General features: G+C 47.4%; 1 protein-coding gene across 9 annotated transcripts; it reads right to left on the bottom strand.

Moving 5' to 3' along the window:
* On the bottom strand, positions 1-25,985 carry SLC25A19 (solute carrier family 25 member 19). 9 transcript variants are annotated; one of them, XM_077251713.1, is made up of 8 exons: positions 25,757-25,872; positions 25,127-25,184; positions 22,344-22,488; positions 21,150-21,305; positions 20,885-21,055; positions 16,423-16,606; positions 5,757-5,887; positions 2,739-4,672 (listed from the first exon to the last, which is right to left on the bottom strand). In XM_077251713.1, the coding sequence occupies exons 3-8, from the start codon at positions 22,473-22,475 to the stop codon at positions 4,472-4,474; spliced, it is 975 nt and encodes a 324-aa protein (XP_077107828.1). In that variant the 5' UTR covers positions 22,476-22,488; positions 25,127-25,184; positions 25,757-25,872; the 3' UTR covers positions 2,739-4,471. The 9 variants fall into 9 exon arrangements, with proteins under 9 accessions (XP_077107831.1, XP_077107828.1, XP_077107826.1 ...); XM_077251711.1 differs by having other exon boundaries at positions 3,666-4,672; positions 25,868-25,946; XM_077251717.1 differs by having other exon boundaries at positions 4,230-4,672; positions 16,432-16,606; positions 25,757-25,869.
* Between the last annotated feature and the right edge of the window lie 1,313 nt (positions 25,986-27,298).

Raw genomic sequence — 27,298 nt, 5'->3', positions numbered from 1 at the left:
GGTAAAAAAAAAAGTTCTCATTTATTGATGATAAATAAAAACAGCAAAAGCAATAAAGATAAATAATTTGTCTTTAAGAAAATAATTGTCAGTGCATACTACTTTTATGTATACGTACCAGTATAATACCCAGGATATATAGTACTGTATGGAAGGCTGTGCTTATATGTATGTATATGTATGAGGGACTGGTTGTAATAGCACCACATGATTTATGATATAGCCAGTTTGCCTACAATTGGTAGGATTGTGTCGATTATGGTATTGTTATGATAGTGTAGCAACTCACTCAGGAAAATTGTTAACACACTAAAAACTGCAACTGACCTTGCCAATTCCTGTACAGAGTAGAGATCCTGACCCCACAGTCCCTAGTGGTTACTGCGTAAGCTGAGATAGCCCTAATCAAAGACTAGACGAAGGTAACTCATTCCTATGCTGCCTGAAAGGCTGTTGAGCGCTTCCCGTTCCTCCTAAAAAATACGGAGGGCAGAGCAGAGTGAAAATTTCCTACAGAAAGCAAAGTGGTACTGTTAGATCATATTCCGCCTACTTCCTTAAAAAGAAACAGAAGATAGGTGCAGGGTAAAAAACAAACATCAGAGAAACAAACCCTAGCTGGTTTTTCACTGACTGCCTTAAAACTACAGCAGAATTGCTGAACATCCTAATGAGACTGTCACCAGCAGGAAATACCAGCTGGGGAAAGTATATAAAGCTGTATCCGAAATGTGATAGGGCAGAGAAATGATTAAAATGAAAACACCCATTACCCTTAAAAGACGGAAGCAAGGATAACAGAAACTAAACACCCGGAAAAAAGATGTATCTGCTGTGGTTCAGTGGATAGAGAAGCCGACCACAAAGCACAGGGTTCAACCCGCATGACAAGTATATTTGGGAATTACAAATGATAAAATCCATGAAATGTGTGCAGATGGATATGTTGTATGCAGCAGCTTTTCATATTAGTGTGAAAGAAGAGTCCCCCTACTGTAGAATGCATAGAGAGTTGTATCTGCTATGCTGTAAAAATCCATCAGAGGAAAAAATTTTGCAATTCTGCATCACACTTAAAGTATGTAAAGGTATCAACCTTAGAAACACGGAGTCAACCAGGGATCAGTATGGCGAAGGCCAGAGGTTGTACAACTGCATGTTAAAGCAGTCCACACACATTAGATAACGGACAGCCGAATGATACTTCAGCCAACTATTTGGTCAACCACCATCTTGGCTATCTCTCCCATACACAGAAGCGCTCCCTCAGCCTAGTGCTCCTGAGATCTCTGACAAAGCCACCGACATACATGTTTGCTTATCTACGGGTGAACAAAGTGATCAGTATTATGAAATCAGATATATCCAAATCGACATCTCCCTCGACGATCAGTTGGGTGGTGCCCCAATATACATTAAAGCGTTAGCTGAAACAGTTGATGTCGACAGGTGCAGCTGACACTAGCTCAATGTGCAGATAGCCTTAAAGGGGTTCTCTGGGAATAGCAAAAATAAAAAGGAAAGATCATCACAAATACATTTAATTAGTAAATCACAATGGTTTTGTCTAGAGAAGTAATAACTCTAAAGATAAAATGGCCACCGCCTTGTTGCACTGACAGAAACCTGTCCGAGAATGTGCAGTAAGGGAGTTTCCTGCTGTGACCTGGGGGGTACGTATATTGTTACACAGACGTATGAGCAGCCTCTTCTTACCTCAGCACCTCTGGTATCTCCAGTAGTGTTAGCGGAGCCCATCTTCCTACATATGAAGGAGGGCAGAGCTTACTACTGCAAATGCTCGCAAGCATCTGTTCTAATAATCTAGGACATTTTTCTCTCAGTGAAATGAGACGGCGGCCATTTTAATTCTATAGTGATTACTTCTCTAGACAAAACGAATATATGAGTTGCAAACTAAATGTACTTAATTTATAATGACATTTCCAATATTGGTTTTCTTATTCCGGGATAATCCCTTTAAAGAGCTGCACAGGTTGTGTGCAGAGGGCTCTACGGTGTGTGAGCCCTTAAGAACATGTCAGCCTTTCAGCACGTGTACTCCAGAAATGAGTAGTGATAAGTGGAACATGCATGTTATGGCTGCCCTCAGGTTCTTCAATAAACCTTAATTACTACAAAATGACCCATCAAGTTTCAAACATATTTGCCACCAATTAAAGCCTTTGTTATTAGTGCAAAGAACTGGCACCCCTGACATCTATTGTAAATGTTCTAATATGGATGGAAATCTGTCATACCAGATTCGTATTAAAGGGAACCTGTCACCAGGTTTTCCCATGTGGAGTAAGGCCAGTACCTGTAAGCCCTCATACACAGCATTTCTAATATACTGTATATATGCCCCCCAACCAAGTCTGCATGAAAATAAAAAGACCTTTTATTGTACAGAATGCTGCATATGAGGGCTTACAGGTACTGGCCTTACCTCATATGGGAAAACCTGGTGATAGGTTCCTTTTAAAGAAAGCACAGTTCCTTATAGAAGATATTTCACTATGAGGAGTTATACCTTTAAAAGAGAAAATCATGTACAAATGTGTTACACAGAGCACGGTGGACAAGACCGCATCATCCGGGAGTATACTTTTTCTGACAGTTCCGCCAACTAGCTCAATGCTGTCAAACAATGTGGCAGAGGGTAATAGCTGGAGTAAAAGGTACTGCAGAGCATGTGGCCCCATCCAACCTGAACATATTACTGCAAAGAATCTTTTATGTAAAACTTTTCAAGTGGAATTTTTACCAAAGGTCTCCTCTTAGCGCAAAGTTCTTTACAAGAACCAAAACTTATTATGGTAATAATTTTGGAGTTGACAAAGGATCTTTAAATTATATGTGAGCATATTAGAACATATACAGTATCGGACAAAAGTTTGAAAACACTTGTTCATATTAAAATGTGCACATTGTAAATTCAGACAGAAGGCAGCAAAACTACAAAGGATCACATATGGAAGCAAGGAGTAAAGAAACAAGTGCATAACAAACCAGAATGTGTGTTCAACTTTGGATTCTTCAAAGTAACCCAATTTTAACTTTGACAGCTTTACACTTCCTTGACATTTTCTCATGTAGCTTCATCAGGTTAGTCACTTGAAATGGCTTTCCAACAGTCTTGAAGGAGTTCCCAGAGGTGCTCAGCACTTGTTGGATGATTTGCCATCACTCTGCGGTCTAGTTCATCCCCAGCCATTTTAATTGGGTTGAGGTTAGATGACTGTGTAGACATTACATCTGATTCAGGAGTCCATTCCTCATCTTTTTGGTCACATAACCCTTATATAGTCAGAAGGAGTGTTTGGGGGTAATTGTCCTGTGACAACACAAATGCTGGCCCCAATAAATGCAAACTAGATGAGATGGCATGTCGTTTCAGAATGCTGTGGGTGCCATGCTGGGCATGCTTAGTATAAATCACATCAGAATCATCAGTAAAGCAACCCCACACCATCACACCTCTTCCTCCATGCTTCTTGGTGGGCACATGTGTGGAAAGCCCAACTTTTCTGTGTCTCACAAAGACATGGTGGCTAGTACCAAAAATTCCTAATTTTGACTAATCAGACCACAGTACAGATTTTCACTGGTTTACGGTCAAGTCCTTGTGTTGTTTGGCACAAATAATAATTTCTTCCTTGTTTGGAATCCTCAGTAGTGGCTTGTTTGCAGCAATTTGACCCTAAAGGCCTGCTTCTCGCAGTCTTCTCTGGATGGTTGACATTGAGATCTGCCTGCTACTTGATGTTTCTGCACATTTATAAGGGCTGTTATCTGAGGTGCTGCCAATTTCTATTTTCTGAGGACGGTAACTCTGTTGAACTCCTCTTCTGCAGCAGAAGTAATTCTTGGCCTTCCCCTTCCTCGGCAGTCCTCATGAGAGCAAGTTTCTTTTAAAACAATTGATGTTTTCATGAGTGCGCTTAAGCATACCTTTAAGGTTCTAGCAATGTCCGGATTAACTAATTTCATATCCTAATGATAGACTGCTGTTTATTTTAGTTGAATGTTTCTTCATATTCTGGCTTAGAACAGTTGCATAAAGCTGTTATCCGAATAAGAGAAAGAATTTTAAGTTTTACACATATCCGGGTTTGTTTCACATGTGTTTCTTTACTCCATGTTTCAATATGTGATCCTTTGTGGTTTTGCTGCCTTCAGTCAGAATCTACAATGTGCACATTCCAATAAGAAGGAGGAAAACTATTGCATGAATGGGTTTGTCCAAACTTTTGACAAGTAGAGTTACATATAAAACAAAGTTATATAGCATAGCATATCTAGTCATAGACATATATAAAATAAATATTTTTCTACACTTTCAACAAAAGTCAACAATATGAAGGCAATAGATAGAATATAATAAAAAATATATAAAAATACAACATGAAGTATATAACAGTATGGTGCTAGCGAAAGATGACTGCGGCTGTCATTCAGTTCATATTTCCTACATTTGTCGTTTTTGTGTATTTTTTGTTTTTTTCATGCTCAAAAACATACTGCAGAACATCTCATAGGAGAAGAAGGTGAGTCCAGTTGAAACAGCAGCTTTCAGCAAACTAGGAGACAGTCCTTTAAAAAGGCCCTTAAAGCCTTCTTCTTTTTGCATACGGCAAGCACAGTCCACCAGCCCTTTGTATGTCCTGACCTGGCAGAGAAAAAAAAGTAAAAATTGTCTGAATGGGTAAAAAAATGAATAAGCCAAATGTGGGCTCACATAGGACATAAAATCAAGAAAAATCACAGAAAAAAAACAAAACAAAAAACTTACCAACTCCCCGTCAAATTTCCAATGCACTACCAGACCCCCCCCCATAATAAAAGCTAGGGCATCACAGGTGATAAATACTGATGGAGCAAGCACTTACGAACCTACCAATTCATGAAGGGGGGCTGTTCCCCAGTATTAAAAATGCACACAGATGAGGCTTGTGTAGGGCGTCAGTCACACGGATACATGTGATGAACAGAGTCCGGCTTGCAACCTAGTAATGACGACCATACATGTTAGATCTGGCGGGCTGCCCAGCACTATATGAGTACACCCCACAAGGACAGACACCCCAGGTCACCCAACCAACACTGCAGGGCCTGGCTGCATCCTGCAAACAAATAGAAAAGCGTGCATTGGTAATCTGCCTAGGAGTTGGCAAAGCTGTTTTTTTCTGTGATAAGCCAAATACATCTGGGAGGCACAACAGATGGACAAATCCACTTTTCACTGTTAATGGATATACGAAGTAAACACATTTATAAAAAAAAAAAAAGCAGGTAAACGTCTACTTATATGTCAAATAGAGAATGTTCCTGGAACAGCTTTTATAGATTTTTTTTTTTAATTCAAATGTTGTGTTTTTGATTGAAAAAAAAAAATCCCAAAACTGCCAATTGCTGGATGCCCAAAATGGTCTAGTTGTTAACTACACTTCTAGGCACAGTGTCACACGAGCGCACATTTTCCCTTGCAAGAAATTGGGGCCAATTTTGACAATGACACTCGGATGAAACTGTGGAGAAGTTTGTTCCGAGTGTCACCTTAGTGTGATCTTATTCTCTCACATGAGAGAATCGCAGCACAGGTGCGGGGAAAATAAAAATGGATAAAGTAATTTCTTTATCTCCTCCGTTGCAGGTCTCTGTGGTAATCAGACTGCACTCGGATGACATCAAATTGCAGCCACGTGAATAGGTGAGTTCGATATGATTCTTGGATGCAATAAGGTATTACTTACCTCTCCAAAGGCTGCTCTCGCCTGCTCAAATCCCCCGACTTGAAGTCTTTTCTTGAAGAGGTCAAGTGGATAGGTAACAGTTTTACTAATCACTCCAGCTCCACTGCCGCACAGCAGGCTCTTCAGGTTATCTTGTTCAGGGAAAAAGAAAATACTGTTTACCCAAATGTTACAGAGATTTTCTTCTTCATTAAGAAAGCAAAAAAGCCTTGCAGTGTACAGTATATAAACCAACAATTAACATTGAGAAAGGGTACCACATCAGAATCGTCGCCACGCCATTGGGCAATAAAATCCACTTTTCTATATTTTTTGTGCTGTTTTTCTTTTTTATTCTATTGTAAGGAGCCATTGGACTGCTGGTTGGAAAAGCTTCACACATTAATTGAGGTAATTGTTCGGTATATATATATATCTAATATATAATTGCCTAGAATACTACTTCCTGCAATTTGTGCCAACTTCCGTGGCTTTGTCCGGAGCTAATGTCCGGAGATAATGTCCGGAGCTAATGTCCGGAGATAATGTCCGGAGCTAATGTCCGGAGATAAGTGACGTCACCAGTGTCCTACACCCAGGCAGAGCACAGGGGCCCCAGGCAGCATATGGGGCCCCAGGCAGAGCACAGTGGCCCCAGGCAGAGCACAGGGGCCCCAGGCAGCATATGGGGCCCCAGGCAAAGCACAGTGGTCCCAGGCAGAGCACAGGGGCCCCAGGCAGCCTATGGGGCCCCAGACAGAGCACAGTGGCCCCAGGAAGAGCACGGGCCCCAGGCAGCATATGGGGCCCCAGGCAGAGCACAGGGGCCCCAGGCAGCATATGGGGCCCCAGGCAGAGCACAGTGGCCCCAGGCAGAGCACAGGGGCCCCAGGCAGAACATGGGGCCCCAGGCAGAGCACAGGGGCCCCAGGCAGCATATGGGGCCCCAGGCAGAGCACAGGGGCCTCAGGCAGAGCACAGGGGCCCCAGGCAGCATATGGGGCCCCAGGCAGAGCACAGGGGCCCCAGGCCGCATATGGGGCCCCAGGCAGAGCACAGGGGCCCCAGGCAGAACATGGGGCCCCAGGCAGAGCACAGGGGCCCCAGGCAGAGCACAGGGGCCCCAGGCAGCATATGGGGCCCCAGGCAGAGCACAGGGGCCTCAGGCAGAGCACAGGGGCCCCAGGCAGCATATGGGGCCCCAGGCAGAGCACAGGGGCCCCAGGCAGCATATGGGGCCCCAGGCAGAGCACAGTGGCCCCAGGCAGAGCACAGGGGCCCCAGGCAGAACATGGGGCCCCAGGCAGAGCACAGGGGCCCCAGGCAGAGCACAGGGGCCCCAGGCAGATCACAGGGGCCCCAGGCAGCATATGGGGCCCCAGGCAGCATATGGGGCCCCAGGCAGAGCACAGTGGCCCCAGGCAGCATATGGGGCCCCAGGCAGAGCACAGTGGTCCCAGGCAGAGCACAGGGGCCCCAGGCAGCTTATGGGGCCCCAGGCAGAGCACAGTGGCCCCAGGCAGAACATGGGGCCCCAGGCAGAGCACAGTGGCCCCAGGCAGAGCACAGGGGCCCCAGGCAGAGCACAGGGGCCCCAGGCAGAGCACAGGGGCCCCAGGCAGCATATGGGGCCCCAGGCAGAGCACAGGGGCCCCAGGCAGCATATGGGGCCCCAGGCAGAGCACAGTGGCCCCAGGCAGAGCACAGGGGCCCCAGGCAGAACATGGGGCCCCAGGCAGAGCACAGGGGCCCCAGGCAGAACATGGGGCCCCAGGCAGAGCACAGGGGCCCCAGGCAGAGCACAGGGGCCCCAGGCAGCATATGGGGCCCCAGGCAGAGCACAGGGGCCCCAGGCAGCATATGGGGCCCCAGGCAGAGCACAGTGGCCCCAGGCAGAGCACAGGGGCCCCAGGCAGCATATGGGGCCACAGGCAGAGCACAGTGGTCCCAGGCAGAGCACAGGGGCCCCAGGCAGCCTATGGGGCCCCAGGCAGAGCACAGTGGCCCCAGGCAGAACATGGGGCCCCAGGCAGAGCACAGGGGCCCCAGGCAGAGCACAGGGGCCCCAGGCAGCATATGGGGCCCCAGGCAGAGCACAGTGGTCCCAGGTAGAGCACAGGGGCCCCAGGCAGCCTATGGGGCCCCAGGCAGAGCACAGGGGCCCCAGGCAGCATATAGGGCCCCAGGCAGAGCACAGGGGCCCCAGGCAGCATATGGGGCCCCAGGCAGAGCACAGTGGCCCCAGGCAGAGCACAGGGGCCCCAGGCAGAACATGGGGCCCCAGGCAGAGCACAGGGGCCCCAGGCAGAGCACAGGGGCCCCAGGCAGAGCACAGGGGCCCCAGGCAGCATATGGGGCCCCAGGCAGCATATGGGGCCCCAGGCAGCATATGGGGCCCCAGGCAGAGCACAGTGGCCCCAGGCAGAGCACAGGGGCCCCAGGCAGAGCACAGGGGCCCCAGGCAGAGCACAGTGGTCCCAGGCAGAGCACAGGGGCCCCAGGCAGCTTATGGGGCCCCAGGCAGAGCACAGTGGCCCCAGGCAGAACATGGGGCACCAGGCAGAGCACAGTGGCCCCAGGCAGAGCACAGGGGCCCCAGGCAGAACATGGGGCCCCAGGCAGAGCACAGGGGCCCCAGGCAGAGCACAGGGGCCCCAGGCAGCATATGGGGCCCCAGGCAGAGCACAGGGGCCCCAGGCAGCATATGGGGCCCCAGGCAGCACAGTGGCCCCAGGCAGAGCACAGGGGCCCCAGGCAGCATATGGGGCCCCAGGCAGAGCACAGTGGTCCCAGGCAGAGCACAGGGGCCCCAGGCAGCCTATGGGGCCCCAGGCAGAGCACAGTGGCCCCAGGCAGAACATGGGGCCCCAGGCAGAGCACAGGGGCCCCAGGCAGCATATGGGGCCCCAGGCAGAGCACAGTGGTCCCAGGTAGAGCACAGGGGCCCCAGGCAGCCTATGGGGCCCAGGCAGAGCACAGGGGCCCCAGGCAGCATATGGGGCCCCAGGCAGAGCACAGGGGCCCCAGGCAGCATATGGGGCCCCAGGCAGAGCACAGTGGCCCCAGGCAGAGCACAGGGGCCCCAGGCAGAACATGGGGCCCCAGGCAGAGCACAGGGGCCCCAGGCAGAGCACAGGGGCCCCAGGCAGCATATGGGGCCCCAGGCAGAGCACAGGGGCCCCAGGCAGCATATGGGGCCCCAGGCAGAGCACAGCGATATTTTGGACCACTGTGCGGTGTTTCAGACCCCCTGTGTGATGTCTGGGGCCCTGTTCTTAAGTATATTAAAGATTAAAGTAACGTATATTAAAGTATATTATAGATCAAATTTGACACGTTTATGAGCACCATTGAGTGATATACTCAAGAATGACATAATTTTTCAACATTTTATGGTTTCAAACTGTAAACACTCAGAGTTTTTTTTACTTCAACCAGAAAACCTTAACGGTTCATAAAAAACTTGACTGTTCAGGATATGATAAAAGTCATAGTATTCTGAATCTTTAACTTATAAAGATACCTTTACATGGGGTGATTATTGGTTCCAGAGAGGCTTTCGGCCGATAATCGTACACATGGCTGGTGACAGGACAATACAATATAAACGTTCAAAGGTAAACACTGATAACATTAAAATCTAATATATAATTGCCTAGAATACTACTTCCGGCAATTTGTGCCAACTTCCGTGGCTTTGTCCGGAGATAATGTCCGGAGATAAGTGACGTCACCAGCGTCCTACACCCGCTCAGGGTGGACAAAGATATATGCCTTCGTGGTGCGCGGCACTTTTCTGATTGGTTGCCGCCTGCCGCGAGCGACCAATCAGAAATGTGCCGTACTGTCAAGAATTGTCAAGAGCTGGTGAGTGCAGCCATTTTTTGTTCTTTCTTACTATTATTTATTAATTGTATTATTCTTACATTTGAATAAATAAAGTATATATGGATTCTAGACTCCTGATTCTTTAGAATCGGGCTGCCATCTAGTATATATATATTTATTTATTTTTTTTTGTTTCTCCAGCGATCAGTCCAATGGTAGAGTAAAATATACCTTTTATTTATCCATTAAAAAGTTCCAGATTACTTCAGTTACAATATTGCATACATATGTTTGCGGTCTTGATTTAGTACTCATTTGGACCTGGAGGAAGACACATGTGGTGTCGAAACATGTCGTCCATAAGGGATTGAATGTATGCAATATTGTAACTGAAGAAATCTGGAACTTTTGAATGGATTAATAAAAAGGAGATTTTTGTGTACTCACCGTAAAATCTTTTTCTCCGAGTCATCATTGGGGGACACAGGACGAATGGGTGTTATGCTGCTGCCACCAGGAGGACACTAAGTTAAACACACACAAAAGATTAACTCCTCCCCTGCAGTATACACCCACAGGCTGGACAATCCAGAGCCAGTTCGGTAACAAAGCAGTAGGAGTAAGCCAGTTAACAAACAGAAAACATGTCATAGTCAAAACACAGACTGAAAAGAACAATTGAGCCAACTAGGCTAACAGGGAGGGTGCTGTGTCCCCCAATGATGACTTGGAGAAAAAGATTTTACGGTGAGTACACAAAAATCTCCTTTTCTCCTACGTATCATTGGGGGACACAGGACGAATGGGACGTCCCAAAGCAGTCCCTGGGTGGGTCACCAGAAGTTATAAATGCTGTGCGAGCCTACAACTACAGATGAGACACAGCCGCTTGTAGGATTCGCCTACCGACGGAAGCGTCTGCCGAGGCCTGAAAGTGCACATGGTAGTGTTTCGTGAACGTATGTAGACTAGACCATGTAGCAGCCTTGCAGACTTGTGCTGCCGATGCCTGGTGCCGGATGGCCCAGGACGCGCCGACTGACCGGGTAGAATGAGCCTTGATCCCCGGAGGTGCGGCGTGACCCTTGACACGGTAGGACTCTTGGATGGCGGAACGAATCCACTTGGCAATGGAGGCCTTGGAAGCGGGTAGTCCCTTCCGTGGCCCCTCCGGAAGAACAAACAAGGCGTCTGATCTACGGAGAGACGCAGTCCTGGAGACGTAACGTCTGAGACCCCTCACTAAGTCCAGAGTGTGGAGCGCCCTTTCCGTGCGGTGGGAAGGAGCAGGGCACAGTGAGGGAAGAACAATCTCCTCATTAAGATGGAAGGAGGAAACGACCTTCGGAAGAAAAGTCGGACATGTCCGCAGAACCACCTTGTCCTGGTGGAACACGAGAAAAGGAGGTCGGCACGACAGAGCTGCCAGCTCAGAGACACGTCTAATAGACGTGACAGCCACGAGGAAGGCAATCTTCCAAGACAAGAACAGCAAAGACACTTCATGCAAGGGCTCAAAGGGGGGCTCTTGAAGAGCACAGAGAACTAGGTTCAGGTCCCATGGTTCCAAGGGCATCTTGTAAGGCGGAACCATATGAGAAACACCCTGGATGAAGGTCCTGACCTGCAATCGGTTTGCAATCTTTCTCTGAAAAAGAACCGAGAGAGCAGAAATTTGGCCCTTAAGAGAGCTGAGAGCAAGACCCAAGTCTACGCCTGATTGGAGGAATTCCAAAATGTGAGGGATAGAAAAACGGAGGGGAAAACGTCCCTGCTTCCTGCACCAGGCGAAGTATGCCTTCCAGGCGCGGTGGTAGATGCGCATAGAAGAAGGCTTGCGTGCGCGGAGCATGGTAGATATCACCGTCTGGGGCAACCCCTTCTGCCTCAGTACCCAGGACTCAATGGCCACGCCGTTAAACACAGGGCCTCTGAGTTCGGGTGGTAAATGGGCCCTTGAGACAGGAGGTCTGCGCGACTCGGCAGCCTCCAAGGTACGTCTGAGACCAGTTGAACCATCTCGGCATACCATGTCCTGCGCGGCCAGTCTGGAGCGATGAGAATTACTGGGATCCGTTCTGCCTTGATCTTCCTGATCACCTTTGTCAGAAGAGGAATTGGGGGAAAGATGTATGGGAGTCTGAAACCCTGCCATGAGAGGACGAGAGCGTCGGCTCCGAAGGCTGAGGGGTCGTGAGACCTGGCCATGAAGACGGGAACCTGGCAATTGAGGCGAGATGCCATTAGGTCCACGTCCGGGGTCCCCCATCGAGCGCATATCTGGTGAAAGATTGCGGGATGGAGGGACCACTCTCCGGGATCGAGGCTGTGGCGACTGAGAAAGTCCGCTTCCCAGTTTTCCACGCCTGGGATGAAAACTGCTGAGAGTATGGAATGATGTGTCTCGGCCCAGCGGAGAATTAGCGTCACCTCTACCATGGCCGCCTTGCTGCGAGTGCCCCCTTGGCGGTTGATGTAGGCTACCGCAGTGGCGTTGTCGGACTGGACTCTGACCGCACGGCCGGAGAGGAAAGGCTGAAAATGATGGAGAGCCAGTCTGATTGCCCGAATCTCCAGGATATTGATGGGCAGCTGAGACTCCTGCGGAGACCAGCGACCCTGGGTCGAGTGGCGCTGGAACACTGCACCCCAGCCGAAGAGACTGGCGTCCGTTGTGACAACCAGCCAGTGCACCGGAAGGAAAGACTTCCCCTGAGTCAGGGAGGACCTCTTGGTCCACCACCTGAGGGACTGTCTGATTGGGCGAGAGAGAAGGAGACGGCGGTCGAGTGAGGCGGGATTCCTGTCCCATACTGCCAGAATGGCGTGTTGTAAGGGCCGGAGGTGAAAAACCGCAAAGGGCACTGCCTCCATTGCCGCCACCATCCTGCCGAGTACCCTCATGGAGAAGCGTAGGGAGTGAGAGCGAGGTTGAGAAAGCTTCCAGACTTCTCTCTGTAGAGTGGCTACTTTTTCCGGAGGCAAAAGTACTAGACCCTGAGAAGAGTCTAAGATCATTCCCAGGTAGGATATGGTTTGGGCCGGGACTGGGGAAGATTTTTTGAAATTGATTTTCCAGCCCAGGCGCAAAAGAGTATTTATTGTGACGTCTACCGCTTCTGAACAAGATCGGAAAGAGGGGGCCTTTATGAGAATGTCGTCCAAGTAGGGCAACACCACTATGCCTCGAGCATGTAGAATGGCCACGGCAGCTGCCATGACCTTGGTGAACACCCGAGGAGCGGTGGCCAGCCCGAAAGGTAGGGCGACAAACTGAAAATGGTGCCCCTGGACCGCGAAGCGGAGGAAGCGCTGATGAGACGGTAGAATGGGAATGTGCAGGTAAGCGTCTTGAACATCTAAAGATGCAAGAAACTCGCCCTCTTCCAGAGAGGCAATTACCGAACGAAGGGACTCCATTCGGAATTGACGTACACGGAAGTACTTGTTGAGGAGCTTGAGGTCCAATATTGGACGTACTGAGCCGTCCTTCTTTGGTACAATGAAAAGGTTGGAATAGAAACCTTGGTACCTCTCGTTCTGAGGTACCGGGATGATGACCCCGTCTTCCCATAGCGATCTTATGGCCTGAAAATACTGACGGACCCTTGCTCTGGGAGGAGGGGACTGAAAGAAACGAGATGGGGGAAGAGAGACAAACTCTATCTTGTAACCGAAGGATACCAGATCGCGGACCCATCGGTCGGGAACTACCGAGAGCCACGCGTCCCGAAAGAAGAGTAGGCGGCCGCCAACTCTGTCGGTGTCCTTTGGCGTCTGCCAAGAGTCATTGAGGTGGAGACCTGTTGGATCTGGGCCCCCTGGACCCCTGTTGTCTGGGTCTGCCTCTCCAAGAGGGAGAGGGTTTGTAAGATGGCTGGGAGGTTCTATCCTTGCGCTGACCTCTCCCGACGCCGGGTGGCGCGGAAGAAGGATTGGACCAATTGGAGCCGAAACGGAAATATCGGCCTCGGCCCTGTTGGTTGCGAAAGGGGCGAAAGGTCCGTTGCTGGGGAAGGAATTTGCCCTTTCCCCCTGTGGAGTCTGCAATTATTTTATCTAGTTTGTCCCCAAAAAGGCGTTCGCCCTGGTATGGAAGGGACGTGAGAGATTTTTTGGATCCTGAGTCCGCTTTCCAGTCCCTGAGCCAAAGGGATCTGCGGATCGTGACAGCATTGGCCGCTGCCTGTGAGGCACAGTTAGCCGCGTCTAAAGATGCGGAAACTACAAAGTCCCCTGCTCTGGCAATCTGAGTGGCCAGGTGTGAAACCTCGGGGGGTAAGTCAGCGTGTAGAGCTGTAGAGGCTAAAGACTCGGCCCAATGGGTCATGGCTTTTGCAACCCATGTGGCGGCAAAAGAAGGGAAGAGAGAAGCCGAGGAAGCTTCAAAAGCCGAGCGAGCCATCTGATCAATTTGTCTATCAGTGGGATGCTTGATGGACGCGCCCTCGGAGGAGGATAGAACCGCCTTGGTGGCTAGCCGCGACACTGGCGGGTCCACGGAGGGTGACTGAGACCACTCCTTAGCAAGGTCCTGAGCAAACGGATACTTCAATTGCATAGCCTTCTGACCTGAGAAGCGTTTATCCGGACGGACTCTGTGAAGATCGACAATGTCTTTGAATTGAGGATGCGTAGGAAAAAATCTATGAGCCTTTGTGGTTCGTCCGAATGACACGGGATGAACCGCCTTGGACGGGGTTTCCTCCTCTAACTGTAGCGTCTGACTTACAGAGTCTATGAGAGAATCTAGGGTCTCTTGGTCGTGACGATACTCTGTGGAACAGGACACGCTGGATGCGTCGTCCAGAAAGGATTCCCTGCTATGAGCTGGGGATGAATGACGGGAGACTTCGCTCTCTGAGCCGGAGGGCTGATCACGGACCGGAGATATTACCCTGGACTTCTTTCTAGATGAGAGAGGGCTTCTGGAAACGGTACGACCTCTAGGCCGAGAGGGGTTCTTAGACCGCGTTACATCCTCCGTGGAAGTGCCCTGAGTAAGGGACGGGTCACGGAGGGACTGTATCGTCCTTTCCAAAGATGCCACAGAGCGAGCAAGGGAGGACGCCCATGCGGGGGTACTAGGCTCACTACATTCCGGGTCAGAGGCCGGAGTATCCTGTGCCGCAGACATTTCGCAGGCGGAGCACAGCGGGGTAGTGTGACCTCGGGGCAGAGATACCTTGCAGGAGGTGCACACAGCAAAAATAACAGAATGGGTCTTACCAGTCCGTTTTTGCTTAGACTGTGACATCTTTACCATGAAGTGAGCGTACTGGCAGGGGAAGAGACAATCCTACTGAGTGCGTCTCACCAAGTTCTGCGGTGTTTGGCAGGGAGATCCTGAAGTCCTGTGCGCTGTGGTGCTGCAGAGCCGACAGCGCACTTCCTGGTCCAAGATGGCCGCCGAGATGTGAGAAGGGCGCTTCTCGGGAACGAGAAGCGCCCAGGGAGAGAGAGAGAGAGGGGGGCGTGTCGTGGGCGGGCGGTGGATTCCCTGCTATGCGCGTCGGAACGCTGCCATTGCCACCGCCGTGCTGCTGTATGAGAGAGGGAAGTTGTAGTCCGGCCCAGGGCCGGTAAACTGTGCCACCGCACTAACAGAGCGCCGGATTGCTCCCCATGCCTTTATAAAAAAGTTGCCCCGCGGCTGCAGCGCCGCATTAGAAAGAGGATGAGGGATCCCTGAACGGGCGGTCCCCTATCAGCTGGGCGGCCCCCGCACTTACCTTGTGCGATGGGGCCGATGCTCCATCCACCTTCACCTTAGTAGGGAGAGGGTGGAGAGCTTCTGCCGCCGTGCAACCTCCGCTCTGTTCAGTGGTGATGCAGTGGGCGGCTGCACGGACGCCATGACATTCTGTCCGGCTGTGCCCTGGCTCCAGGAGACTTAGGTGGATGATTAGTCCCCGTGGTCGCCTGAAAGGGAGGGAGGGAGATCGGAACGCTTAGGAGCCGTCGCCACACTGGAAGGTGAGCCAGGGCTGGCATCCATCGTCGCGGGAAAGGATACAGGAGGAACGCTCCATGTACTTGCCCGTTGTTGGTGCGGGAGAGATCAGAGCTGAAAATTTGCCTGTCGCTCCCTTCCGTTAAAACCAAAAATTGGTGGGGTCCTGAGGACCCAAGTGCCTCCTGAGACACTAAGTAAGAACTGGCTCTGGATTGTCCAGCCTGTGGGTGTATACTGCAGGGGAGGAGTTAATCTTTTGTGTGTGTTTAACTTAGTGTCCTCCTGGTGGCAGCAGCATAACACCCATTCGTCCTGTGTCCCCCAATGATACGTAGGAGAAAGGTATATTTTACTCTACCATTGGACTGATCGCTGAAGAAACAAAAAGTTTTTTCTTTACATGTGTGGATTTGTCCTAATCCGTTTTCCGTGCGAACTGTAACCACAGGTTGGATGTATTCCGGTTTCTTCAAAGCGGTAAGGCTGGGTTCACATTACGTTCAGTGACTCCGTTAAACGGACTACGTTACACCACGGCATAAGGCGGTGTAACGTAGTCCGTTAACGCCGCCATTGAAAGCAATGTCGGACGCATCGCTAGCGAACGCCCACAATGGGTGTGCCCTAGGGATGTGCCGTCATTGAGTGACGGACCCTGAGACGCGGGCTGCAGCGTTTCTGGGTCTGTCACTGCTAGCGCAGATAGAGCTAGCAGATGCTCTACCTGCGCTAGCGTGCTGCCAAAGTCGGCACTTGCGTTACAGCAGCCCATGTAACGTAATGTGAACCTAGCCTAAGCTGGCGTTGCCAAAAACTTATATATATATATACATACATACATACATACACACACACATAATATTGTACAGGTGACACATTGAAGACCAGATTACTTTTATATACCTCTCTTACCATGATTACATGGCTCCAGCCAACTCCAGAGTCTCTTCAATAAATTGTAGGAGGAGAACTGTAAGCCGGCATAGGGGAAGACTGCCAGCAATGTAGGAAACAGGCCGCGATAGAATGTAAGTACTCCTTCTGTTCTGTGCATAGTGATGATGGCATGGCGCAAAGTCCTATACACCTGTGTAACAAAGAGAAGGGTTCATCCATATTATTATTACTTATTGTTAATTATTAATTTCTAAAGCATGCCTGTTATTTCAGACAACTCTTCAGAACACGAGGTCGTGTGTACATGAGGATTAGCACTATTTCTAGCTATCATAATAAAGGTATCTTGCTTTTTCACTAGTTTTCATCAGCAGGTACTCTTTGTAAGGGCTCATTCAGATGTACGCTTTTTGGGTACAAGATCTATCCATATTTTTCAGGGATAACACGCTTACCTATGAGAGTCTATGGGGTTATGCACATATCTGATGTGTCAGATAAAAATTGGCAATGCAATTCAACGGGTCTGTGAAAATAGACAGCACAGCAGACTCGAAAGAAACTTCTGGCGAAGGAGTCTGCCATTTTTGAGGTTGGAGATAAAAATGAGAAGTTATTGGCTTACTTGGCTCATGCTGGGTGGCCTGCTGTATCCATTCTGGGTAGCAGGAATCCAAATGGGGAATGGCATACCAACCCTAATGTGATTAATGAGATTTTTATCAAGATTTGTATACTTCTGAATGTGACCGTGTCTCCTAGGTTGTAGACTCCTTTCTATCCGGTCTTCCCCTTTGGTGCCATAAGCAATCAGCTAAATCGAGCTAAAATTCTTGTTTTGAGACGGAGTCGGGTTCGGTCATCACGAATACATCCCGACCAAACTGAATTTATTCCAGGTAAAGCGACAGACATTAACATTTAACGGTTAATCTTAAATATGGCAGCTGCTCGTCATGATCCCTCTATCGGTTTTGCTATGTCCTTGGATGCATGTAAAACCTTTGACTATACAATATATACATTCATTACTGTCGCAGCTCAAATTTGGTCCTTCCCTGACTTACTTGCCAAGGTTGGTGAATGAATTTGGGTCATTTTGTGGCTTAACCTACTGGAGACCACCAATACATCTTTTTACTGACCTGTGATATAAGACACTAGCCTCATCCGACGGGTGACAATCCTGTAGCTGTCAGCGGGACATTATACTGACAACTTGCTGCATTAGCCACGATTAGTGATGGTACTAACTATAGTCTCTTAACCCCTTAAATGGTGACGTCAATAAAGACTACAGCATCTAGCTGGTTAGCAGTGTGTGGGGGCTCCCTCTTTAACACCAAAGACACCCCTGGGATCTTGACTGTGTGGTCATGATGCTTGCCATGGCAATTCAGGGACAAAATAATGTCCTTAAAGTCCTCCAGCCATAGCGGCCTGTTCAGAAGTTATTAACATTTAGATGGTAAAAATACATTTCTTCATTTCTGTTATGCAACTTTGCATTACCATAGTTCCTGAAAAGCACCTGAAGGGTTAATGAACTACTTGACAGCTATTTTGAATACGTTGAGGGGTGCAGTTTTTAAAATGGTATCATTTTGTGGGGTTTTCCAATATACAGGACCCCCAAAGTCAGTTCAAAACTGAAAAGGTCCCTAAAAAAATGTTTTGTAAATTTCCTTGAAAAAATGAAAAATTCCTGCCTGCTACATTTTAAAACCTTCTAAAATGCTAACAAAATAAAAGAACATTTTACAAATGGTGCTAATGTAAATCAGACATGTGGGAAATGTTATTTATTAATGTTTTTCTGTGGTATGACTATCTGAATTAAAGGAATAATCATTGAAAGTTCGAAAATGCTAATTTTTGGAAATTTTTGTAACCTTTCTGATATTTTTTTAAATAAATGGAGAAAATATCTATATAAATTTACCATTACCATAAAGTATAATGTGTCACGAAAAAAACAGACTCAAAATCACTGGGATATGTTGAAGTGTTCCAGAGTTATTACCACATAAAGTCACACTGGTCAGATTTAAAAAAATTACTAGAGGAACAATTCACCTTCTTTTAAAGGGTTAACTAACCTATTCCATAGATATAATGCAGTATCATCAGCTCAAACCCCTCTAAAAACTGTAGCTAGAGTGTGGCCAATAGAGAATTTATTGAGGGGTTCAGATACGCCAATGGTGTCGCCCAGGGTGCTGCTTTGGTTTAATTCTCAACTTCCACATTTATAATCTTTGCCTGACGTGGTCCTCTGGATGAGGTATGGTGTCAAATTCACCTTTCATACTTGCTTGATTTCTAAGCTAGATTATGTGATTCCTGATACCACTAAGTTCCTATATGTACAACTTTGCTATGCAATGCGCGCACAATTTGGGAAAGCGCCAGTGTCCCTAGACTTTCCAAAATTGGCTCTTGGGGACCTCTCATTTACCTAAACTCCTACCACAATCATATTCCCCTCTCCAGTCATCTATTTAAAATTTAAAAGGGGTCTGAATACTTTTTGTAATATTATATACCGTATATATACGTATATATAATCAGTCAGCACTTAGATGACAACTCAGTAGGCACTCTGGTGGAACTCAAAAATCAGTGATGAAACCAGGACTGTTTTTCTCGCAAGTGAAAAAAAATTATTTTGAATGAGCGCTAATTTTCAATATTGAAATATTGACTAAGATGGATTTTAAGACTGTGTGCACACGTTGCGTTTTTGCGGTCTTTACAATGGGCTGTGGCTCACTGATCTCTCTGGGGTCTTGTCTTTAGGCATCTCTGCATAACTGAGCAACAGGCCCATTGGTAAAGCCCAGAAAAATCAACACTAAATTAAAAGGTCCATATCTCTGGAACCTTTTGACGGGTTAAAAAATAAAAACAACTAAAAACTACACTCCGAAGAGCAGCGAGAATAAAATACGACAAATAACTGGCTACTTTTGATCTCATGACAGGTCCTCTTTTAGTGTCATTAAGGCTGGGGTCACACAGCAGTCAATTCTCTGGTGTCAAAGTGTGATCCTCTCCTCTCGCATGAGAAAATAGTATGGCAGGTGCAGAGAAGATGAGAAATTTTCCACACTATCTCTGTGCACGTAAATCAGATTGCACTCTGATGACATCCTAGTGCAGTCCGATGTTTCACTCTCACCTATAGACTTGAATGGGCGAGTGTGATCACATTATCGGCATGAGAAGATAATATCATATCTGCACTGACCCATAGTACAATATTGGGCCGAGTGCTGTGCGAGCCCTAAAGCTCATACCCACTAGGCAGCTGTCACAACCTATGGACACCAGCCTGGAGAAGCCTTCAAATGCAATCTCCAGCTCAGGAGAGGGAGGCCACCACACATACGGTAGGCCTCTCTGGGCCACGGGTTGGTGGGTCCCCTATAGGGCAATAGCACACATGATGACACCATAGATCGCAGGAGTCAGGACATCATAATGGGCAATGTTATTAAAGTGATATTCCCATACTCATAGATGGGTCTTGTCGAATAGTGCTGGTAAAAAACAAACACCTTTACAATTTACTGCTTATTAAAATTTGCTGCCGTTCATGTGATATTACCAATTGTCTATTGTTTTCTGCTGTTACCTAAGAGACTGGCGACCACTGCTGTCTAGATTGTGATAAAGCTGGCTGGGACTAGCAAGTCACAGTGCACTGTAGTGATCCTGACCAGCTCCAAAACAGTGCTTACAAACTCAACAGAATAGTGCTTGTAAGCACTGCACATTTTCTGCTATCTACAAGAGGTGGTCGGTCTCCAAGGCAGCAAGCTGTAAAGAAAAGAAAAGAAAAGTGGCTATATCTCAAGATAGGCTAAAAACATTAATAAGCAGCAAATTGCAAAATGGCTTGTCTTTACTAGTACTATCTGACAATACCATTTATGAAGATGGAAGTAAGCCTTCAACGTCGCCCAACATGCGCCCTATTAAGGCACTAAATAGGTGATGAAGATGGGGCATAACACTAGTACCAGCAGCTTTCAAACAGTTGCCTGGCACAGTATTAGCCAGGTTCAAAGGTAGCCCATGGCGGAGGAGTGAAATGTGTGGACTGAATACTAGAAGGTGCGGGTGTCATGGACATTTGTTGGTGGCTCCCCACACCAATATGTCCAGAAATCATGAGGTCATAATGATTAATGTCAATGACATGACCTGCCTTACTTCCTTTAGGCCCCAGAACAGGTGATGAGGATTTGACATCATATGCAAACACCCAAGGCAGCAGCTTTAGGAAGCATTGGTGGCCTGGCTGAGTAATTTAGAATAATAAAGTATATAACAACCTGCTTGTTGACAGTTTCCAAGTGTTGCTATGGCATCCTTCTATACCACACAGAAGGGAAGACTAGAAAACAATAAAGATCTATTGCCAAGATGCTACAATTTATCCATTAACCGGATAATTTCATACCTTGGGCTCTCCCTGGGCAGCAAAACGTGTCCTTAGGGTGTCCAGAGGCTGCACGGTTAGTGTGGCTGAGCAGGCAGCAAGACCACCGCACAAAAAGTGCACTGCCGGAGCGCGAGCATCCAGAGACGTGGAGGTATGAATCATTTTAGTTAATGTCTCAAAGCTTGCAAACTGGAGGGAGAAAAGACAAGAAGGGAGAACAGATTTAGTCCGATTTCTAGAAGCACATTATCTAATCTTAGGTATAGGGGAGACACACACTCACTTGTACAGCCCCGTAACACACGGACAAGAGCTGAGCCGGGATGTGCCCCTTCCAGAACCCAGAGACCCCTTCTTCTCTCAGAATCAGTCTCACCGCATGGAGAATGCCTCTGTACTTGCCCGGTCTCCCACGTCCAGTCACATCTTCAATTTGAAGCTGAGTGAAATTAAAAACAGAGATAACTCGCACGTTCAGTCAATTTAGAAATTGAGAATTATCTGGAATTTTCTTACAGAAACACCTACTTTTTTCTATTTTATTGGGGAGGCAATGTCTGCAAGAGTGACAAAAAGTGGAATTATTGGAGAATTGGTGCCAAGTAATTTTTGGTCTTCAGGATCACCCAACAATTTTTATTTTTGCCTCAGAGAACTACAAATATTTTATTTTATTAATCTTATTTCTTGTGTTTTATGCAGTTGTAATTTCTTTTAATTTTTTAAATTTCTCTAATTTTTTTTAAAGATTAATTAATTGATTAATTAAAGACACAATCAATTCTGCCATGCATTTTTTTCTCACATGTTCATTGCGGACCTAAAATAAGTGTAGATATTTGTAGTATTTAGATGTGATTATAGGGGTTTACTTTACTGTGTATGGCTGCTTTCTTAGAGAAACAGTGCCACTATTGTCCATGGGCGGCATTTGGTATTGCAGCTCATTCTCATGCACTGGGATGTGCGTAAACTGCAATACCAGACATTGCCCATGGACAAGCGTAGCGCTGTTGTTCAATGTGTGAGTGTTAAAGGGAGCCTGTCACTTCATTCATGATGTCCCAAAAGTGCAGCCAGGTATATTTTTTTGCAGGGATCCTAGCCAGAAACACACTAGTCTGGCACTGCCACTGGCCGGCTTCTCCCAGTATGTCTAGATGTGATTGACAGGTCTCTCTCACAACAAGAGTCTTGTCAATCACCTGGAAAGGTATTGAGGATCTGGCTGGAGAACGTGCCGGACTTTTTTCGTCTTTGGCTATGATCCCCATCCAGATCTCCGGAACGCTGCAGCTTTACAGAAATTAAATTAACCTGCTGCAATCATGACGACATGCTCGGATTCATGCTGTCTGTGGTTCGGGCATCACAAATCAGTTGACAGGTTCCCAATCATTTTAGAATTTTCAGGAATGAGAACAAGTAGAGAGGATACAGAAGTTTCAGTGCCGCTAAAAAGAAAATAGAAAAATACCTGAAAGCGAATTTTAATGACATCCAGAGGGCTTATAGCCGCCCTTGTGACAAGTCCAGAAAGAGATCCCGCAGTAGCCACTTCACTTGCAGAAAGAAGTCGCCCCTCTGAGCTGGGGTCATATCCCACCATCCTTCAAGGAGGCCTAAAAGAAAATATGAAAAATGACATGAGAATGGTGGCGTGTTCTGCGGTTCTCACTACTTACTCAGTCACAGGATTGCACCTCTAGTCATGGAGTGGAAAAATCCAATAGTAAACTGCTATGACCTTGGGTTTCTAGGGACAGGGCACCAGTAGGACATGCAACACCCATCACACATTGTTGGAGCAGATATAGACGTCAGGCAGTCATTCTAAACCAGTTCTGATGGGATATTAGCAGAAGTGTAACAAGGAATATACAGCTGCAACCAAAATCATTCACCCCCCCCCCCCATTGCAAGTTAGTTTTATTAGCAAAATTTACACGCATCCTGCTGTTTGCAATAAATTAATAAACAAATTGAATAGCTCAACACAACTGATATAACAAGCGTTTTCTCCAAACTTACACAAAATGCCATTTTACTGACTACTTCAGTCTTGGGATAATTTAACCAATTCCATAACAAGGGTTTGTAGTACTTTGCAGAGGCCCTATGGCTGTTGTGACCTGCTGCAAACCTGATGTATAGCCAGACCCCAGCGTCTGGAGGCAATCCTGACCACTCTTAGCCCTTTCCTCATGGGCAGTAGCTTCTGGTTCACTAATATTTGGGGGTTATCGGGGTGGGGGTGGCAGGGTAGTCCAAAAGGGGGGGGGGGGTTTCTTGCACTTTAAATATTTTTATTGGGTTTTAACAAGATTGATATGAAAACATAACATTCCAATTATGATAAAGAATAACAATAAAAAAAGGGTGACGGTGTGAGAGGTGTGTGAGGGGGAGCAAAACAAAATACAACCACAACTGAAACCAGCACTTCAGAGGAGACCACTTCTACCGCGACACTCTACTTTAAGTATTATTTTCTGATAACCAGATTGCCAGGTCATTCCCCTCACTGAATAATATCCAACATGTCCACTGATGATGAAAAACTTCCAGGCGATTGTTATCATGTTTTCTATTTTCATGATATTGTTAACCTCTTCTACCCATTCACCATAAGTGGGAGTTTTTGTGGCTTTCCAGTGATGTGGAATAATTGAATGAACAGCTGGTAGAAAGTGCCTTAGGATAGCTTTCTTTGAATTTGAGACTGAATCTGGAGTAAATGGAAAGTAGGACTATTTGGGGGGAAGGTGTGACTCTGCTACCGGTGAGACTATTGTATAGAAAGAAAATTGAATTCCAGCACCCAGAAACCAGTGAGCATTCCCACCATATGTCCAAAAAGTTAAAGGGAATTTGTTATTAGATTAATGGTATGTGCACACGTTGCAGATTCCATTGCAGAATTTTCCACGCAGATTCTGCACAATCCGCAGGTATAATGACCTGTGTTTTACCTGTGGGTTTTCTGTGGATTTTGGGTAGATTTTATGCATATTTCGTCTGCGTTTTTACACCTGCGGATTCCTATAACGGAATAGGTATAAAACGCTGTGGAATCGGCACAAAATTGACATGCTGCCAAAAATAAACCGCTGCGTTTCCACGTGGAATTTTCTCCAGCATGTGCACAGCAGATTTGGTTTTCCATATGTTTACATGGTACTGTACAATGCATGGAAAACTGCTACTGATCCGCAGCCAAATCCGCAACATGTGCACATACCCTTATGCTGCCTGAATCACAGGTGGTCTGAATCAGAGTCTGGCCAGGCAGGTGCATCCAGGTAGGTCCGTATTTTGCAAAAATCACAGTTGGTAAAAACATCCAGGGGCTATAGGGAGAGACCTGGCAAGTCTGATCTGGGTCCACTGCTGACTTCTCCCTACCCCTCTACAGTTGATTGATAGGACTCTCCCTAAGTACACAAATAGGAGAGACCTGTTATTCTAGCAGAGGACGCAGGGACAAACTAGGCAGGGACCACGATGAACTAGGAAGGTCTCTCCCTATAGTACCTGGACTTTTTACAAACTATGTTTTCTTTGGAACATTGACACAAATGGCTGCAACTGCATAGCCAGACTCTGATTCACGCTGCCTGCGGTTGAGGCAACGTGAATCTTATTACAGGTTCCCTTTAAAGAGAACCTGTCACTCCCAAAATCGTAGATGAGCTAAGCCCACTGGCATGAGGGGCTTATCTACAGCATTCTGTAATGCTGTAGATAAGCCACTGATGTAACCTGAAAGATGAGAAAAAGAGGTTAGAATATAATCACCCAGGGGCGGTCCCGCTGCGGTGGGTGTCATGGTCCGGTGCCTCCTATCTTCATCAGATGACGTCCTCTTCTTGTCTTCACGCTGCAGCTCCGGCGCAGGCGTACTTTGTCTGCCCTGTTGAGGGCAGAGCAAAGTACTGCAGTGCACAGGTGCCTGGACTCTCTGACCTTTCCCGGCGCCTGCGCACTGCAGTACTTTGCCCTCAACAGTATAACCTCTTTTTCTCATCTTTCAGGATACATCGGGGGCTTATCTACAGCATTCCAGAATGCTGTAGATAAGCCCCTGATGCTGGTGGGCTTAGCTCATCTACGATTTGGGGGTGACAGGTTCCCTTTAAGAGAATAGATCATTGCTTGCACAAACAAGGAAAGAGATATAAAAAATATATAGGAAAAGCATTAAATAAATTGGAAGCAAAGTTTGGAAGTTCAAAGTTAAAGAAACACTGGCTACACTACCTGGACAGAAAGCCGGAATCATTTACTCTGGACTTCAACTGAATATTGAACTGATTTGCTGTAATTAAATAAGAAAAAAAGGAAATTGCCTGTTACCGCTGACTTCGCATTTCAGTAAACAGGAATCTGTGGCACAGAGCAAGATTATACTCCAACATCTCTTTTTTGTTATTGGAACCTAAGCATAACTTAGAAAAATGAAATAAATGATTTTGCCACAACACGAATCACTGGGTGTCCCTTGATCGTTCCTCCATGTGTAAGGTGTCCTGAGCCATCAGTGGCAACTGCTCACAATCCTCTCGCCCTATTTTTCTGCATTGGTGAATTTAAAGATGAGGGACGAGGGTTTAGGAGGGGCCGCTGCTACTAACTCTGGTTCCTTTAACTCACGAGTTAAAGCTGCCCGATTCCCAGATCAGCAGGGTAGCCAAATGTCACACCCCCACCCAGCTAGTATTGATGACCTATCCTAAGGGCAGACCATCAATATAAAATACTGGACAGCCCCTTTAACTGAATGTTGGACAACTCTTGAAGAGGTTCTTCAGCAGCTGCAGTGTTTTGTAGCCATGCTCAGCCTTCAGCCGCTTTAGTCACAGAACTCCTTATGATTGCTAATGCTCTTACAGGAGAGCTTCCTTGTGGGCAGCGGCTGCCAGGCAGCACTATAGGAGGAACCGCATAACGCTCAGAGGGCGGCTCCCCAGCACCAGCCTGCCCTGGCTGCAGCACACTCACCTTCTATCTCCACACCACACTTCCTCTACAAGCCACGCCTACCAGACTAACCAATAGGAAGTGAATGTGGGGCCAGGCCTCCTTCAACCTCCAATGAGAACCTGGTCTATTCCGTATTGTCTTAGGACGTTATGTCATGTGATCGGTCACGTGTGTAGGAGGAGTCAGGCCCCAGCCTGCCGTGCTCTTGAGGTGAGCAGGTACCGGCTGTGTGCGCTTGTGTCAGTTCACACCCTACGGCTCGTACAGCTCATGCACTGGGCCCGGCTCATGCACTGGGCCCGGCTCATGCACTGGGCCCGGCTCCTCCAGAGCTGTGTGGTGAGGGGAGGCTGCAGACACAGCTTCCTACAGAAGCCCCTGTACAGACACGAAAGGCAGCTGCGTACAGTCATCAGAATCCAATGTACTGGGTGTATCCGCCTACATCATAGACCCCCAGCCTGGAACTTCTGGTGGTCTGCTCAGGCGAGTGCCAGTCTCGCATGTCTGGGTATCCATGGGCATTAATCGTTATTGCCCCCTTCACCCCCCAGGCCACATGTTACAGTTCTGACCATTGTCCCTTTATGGTAATAACTCTAACGCTTCCATGGATCCCGGTGATTCGGACGTTGTTTTCTCATGACATATTATACTTCATGATAGTGGTAAAAGTCTTTCAATATGACTCGTGTTTATTTGTGAAAATATCTGAAATTTGGTGAAAAATGTATCAATTTTCAAACTTTTAATATTTATGCCCTTGAATCAGCCAATTGTTTCACACACAATAGAGAATAACATGACTACAATATTTTTTTTTTTAGGAAGCCCTATCAAGTAATATAAATTATTTTTATCAAATTCATTTTTTTCCCACTTTATTGAAAAAACAACAACCCATGAACATACTGATACTGATCAGCAGCTCAGTGGTTGCAGGACACACGTATTGAGGTGATGCAAAGGGGGAAAAAGCCCTGGCCAAAAGCGCACACAAACGCTGATCAGTGATGTGCGTCACTGATCAGCGGCTCTGTGGCTGCAGGACACATGTACGGAGGTGATGCAAAGGGGGAGTGAAAAATTTACGGTAAAAACCCCCCCTGTCTGAACGCTTATGAGTGTTGTGCGTCACTGATCAGCACTCGGCGGCTGCAGGATGCACGCACGGAGGTGGTGGGAAAAAAATTACTTAAGAAAGGAGCAATCAAATGATCACCATTTTGCAACAGAAGGGGTTAGGGACAGGATAAGGGGGGGAGGGGGGGTGAGTGGGATTGGAATAAAGCTGGCAGGAACAGGTCTTCTTTCTTCAAAAAGCAACAGCAGAAGTGATGGCACAGGCTAACATATTATGTGGCACCACAAGTCCAAGCAGATCCATCAGCAAAGCAGCACTGTGACCGCTCTACAACATCTCTAAGGTAAAATGAGAAGGTGCAGAGT

This window comes from Ranitomeya variabilis, chromosome 4 (assembly GCF_051348905.1).
Source record: "Ranitomeya variabilis isolate aRanVar5 chromosome 4, aRanVar5.hap1, whole genome shotgun sequence".
NCBI lineage: Eukaryota > Metazoa > Chordata > Amphibia > Anura > Dendrobatidae > Ranitomeya > Ranitomeya variabilis.
Note: the sequence above shows the minus strand (reverse complement) of the source record. Positions and strands in the feature narration are given on the sequence as shown.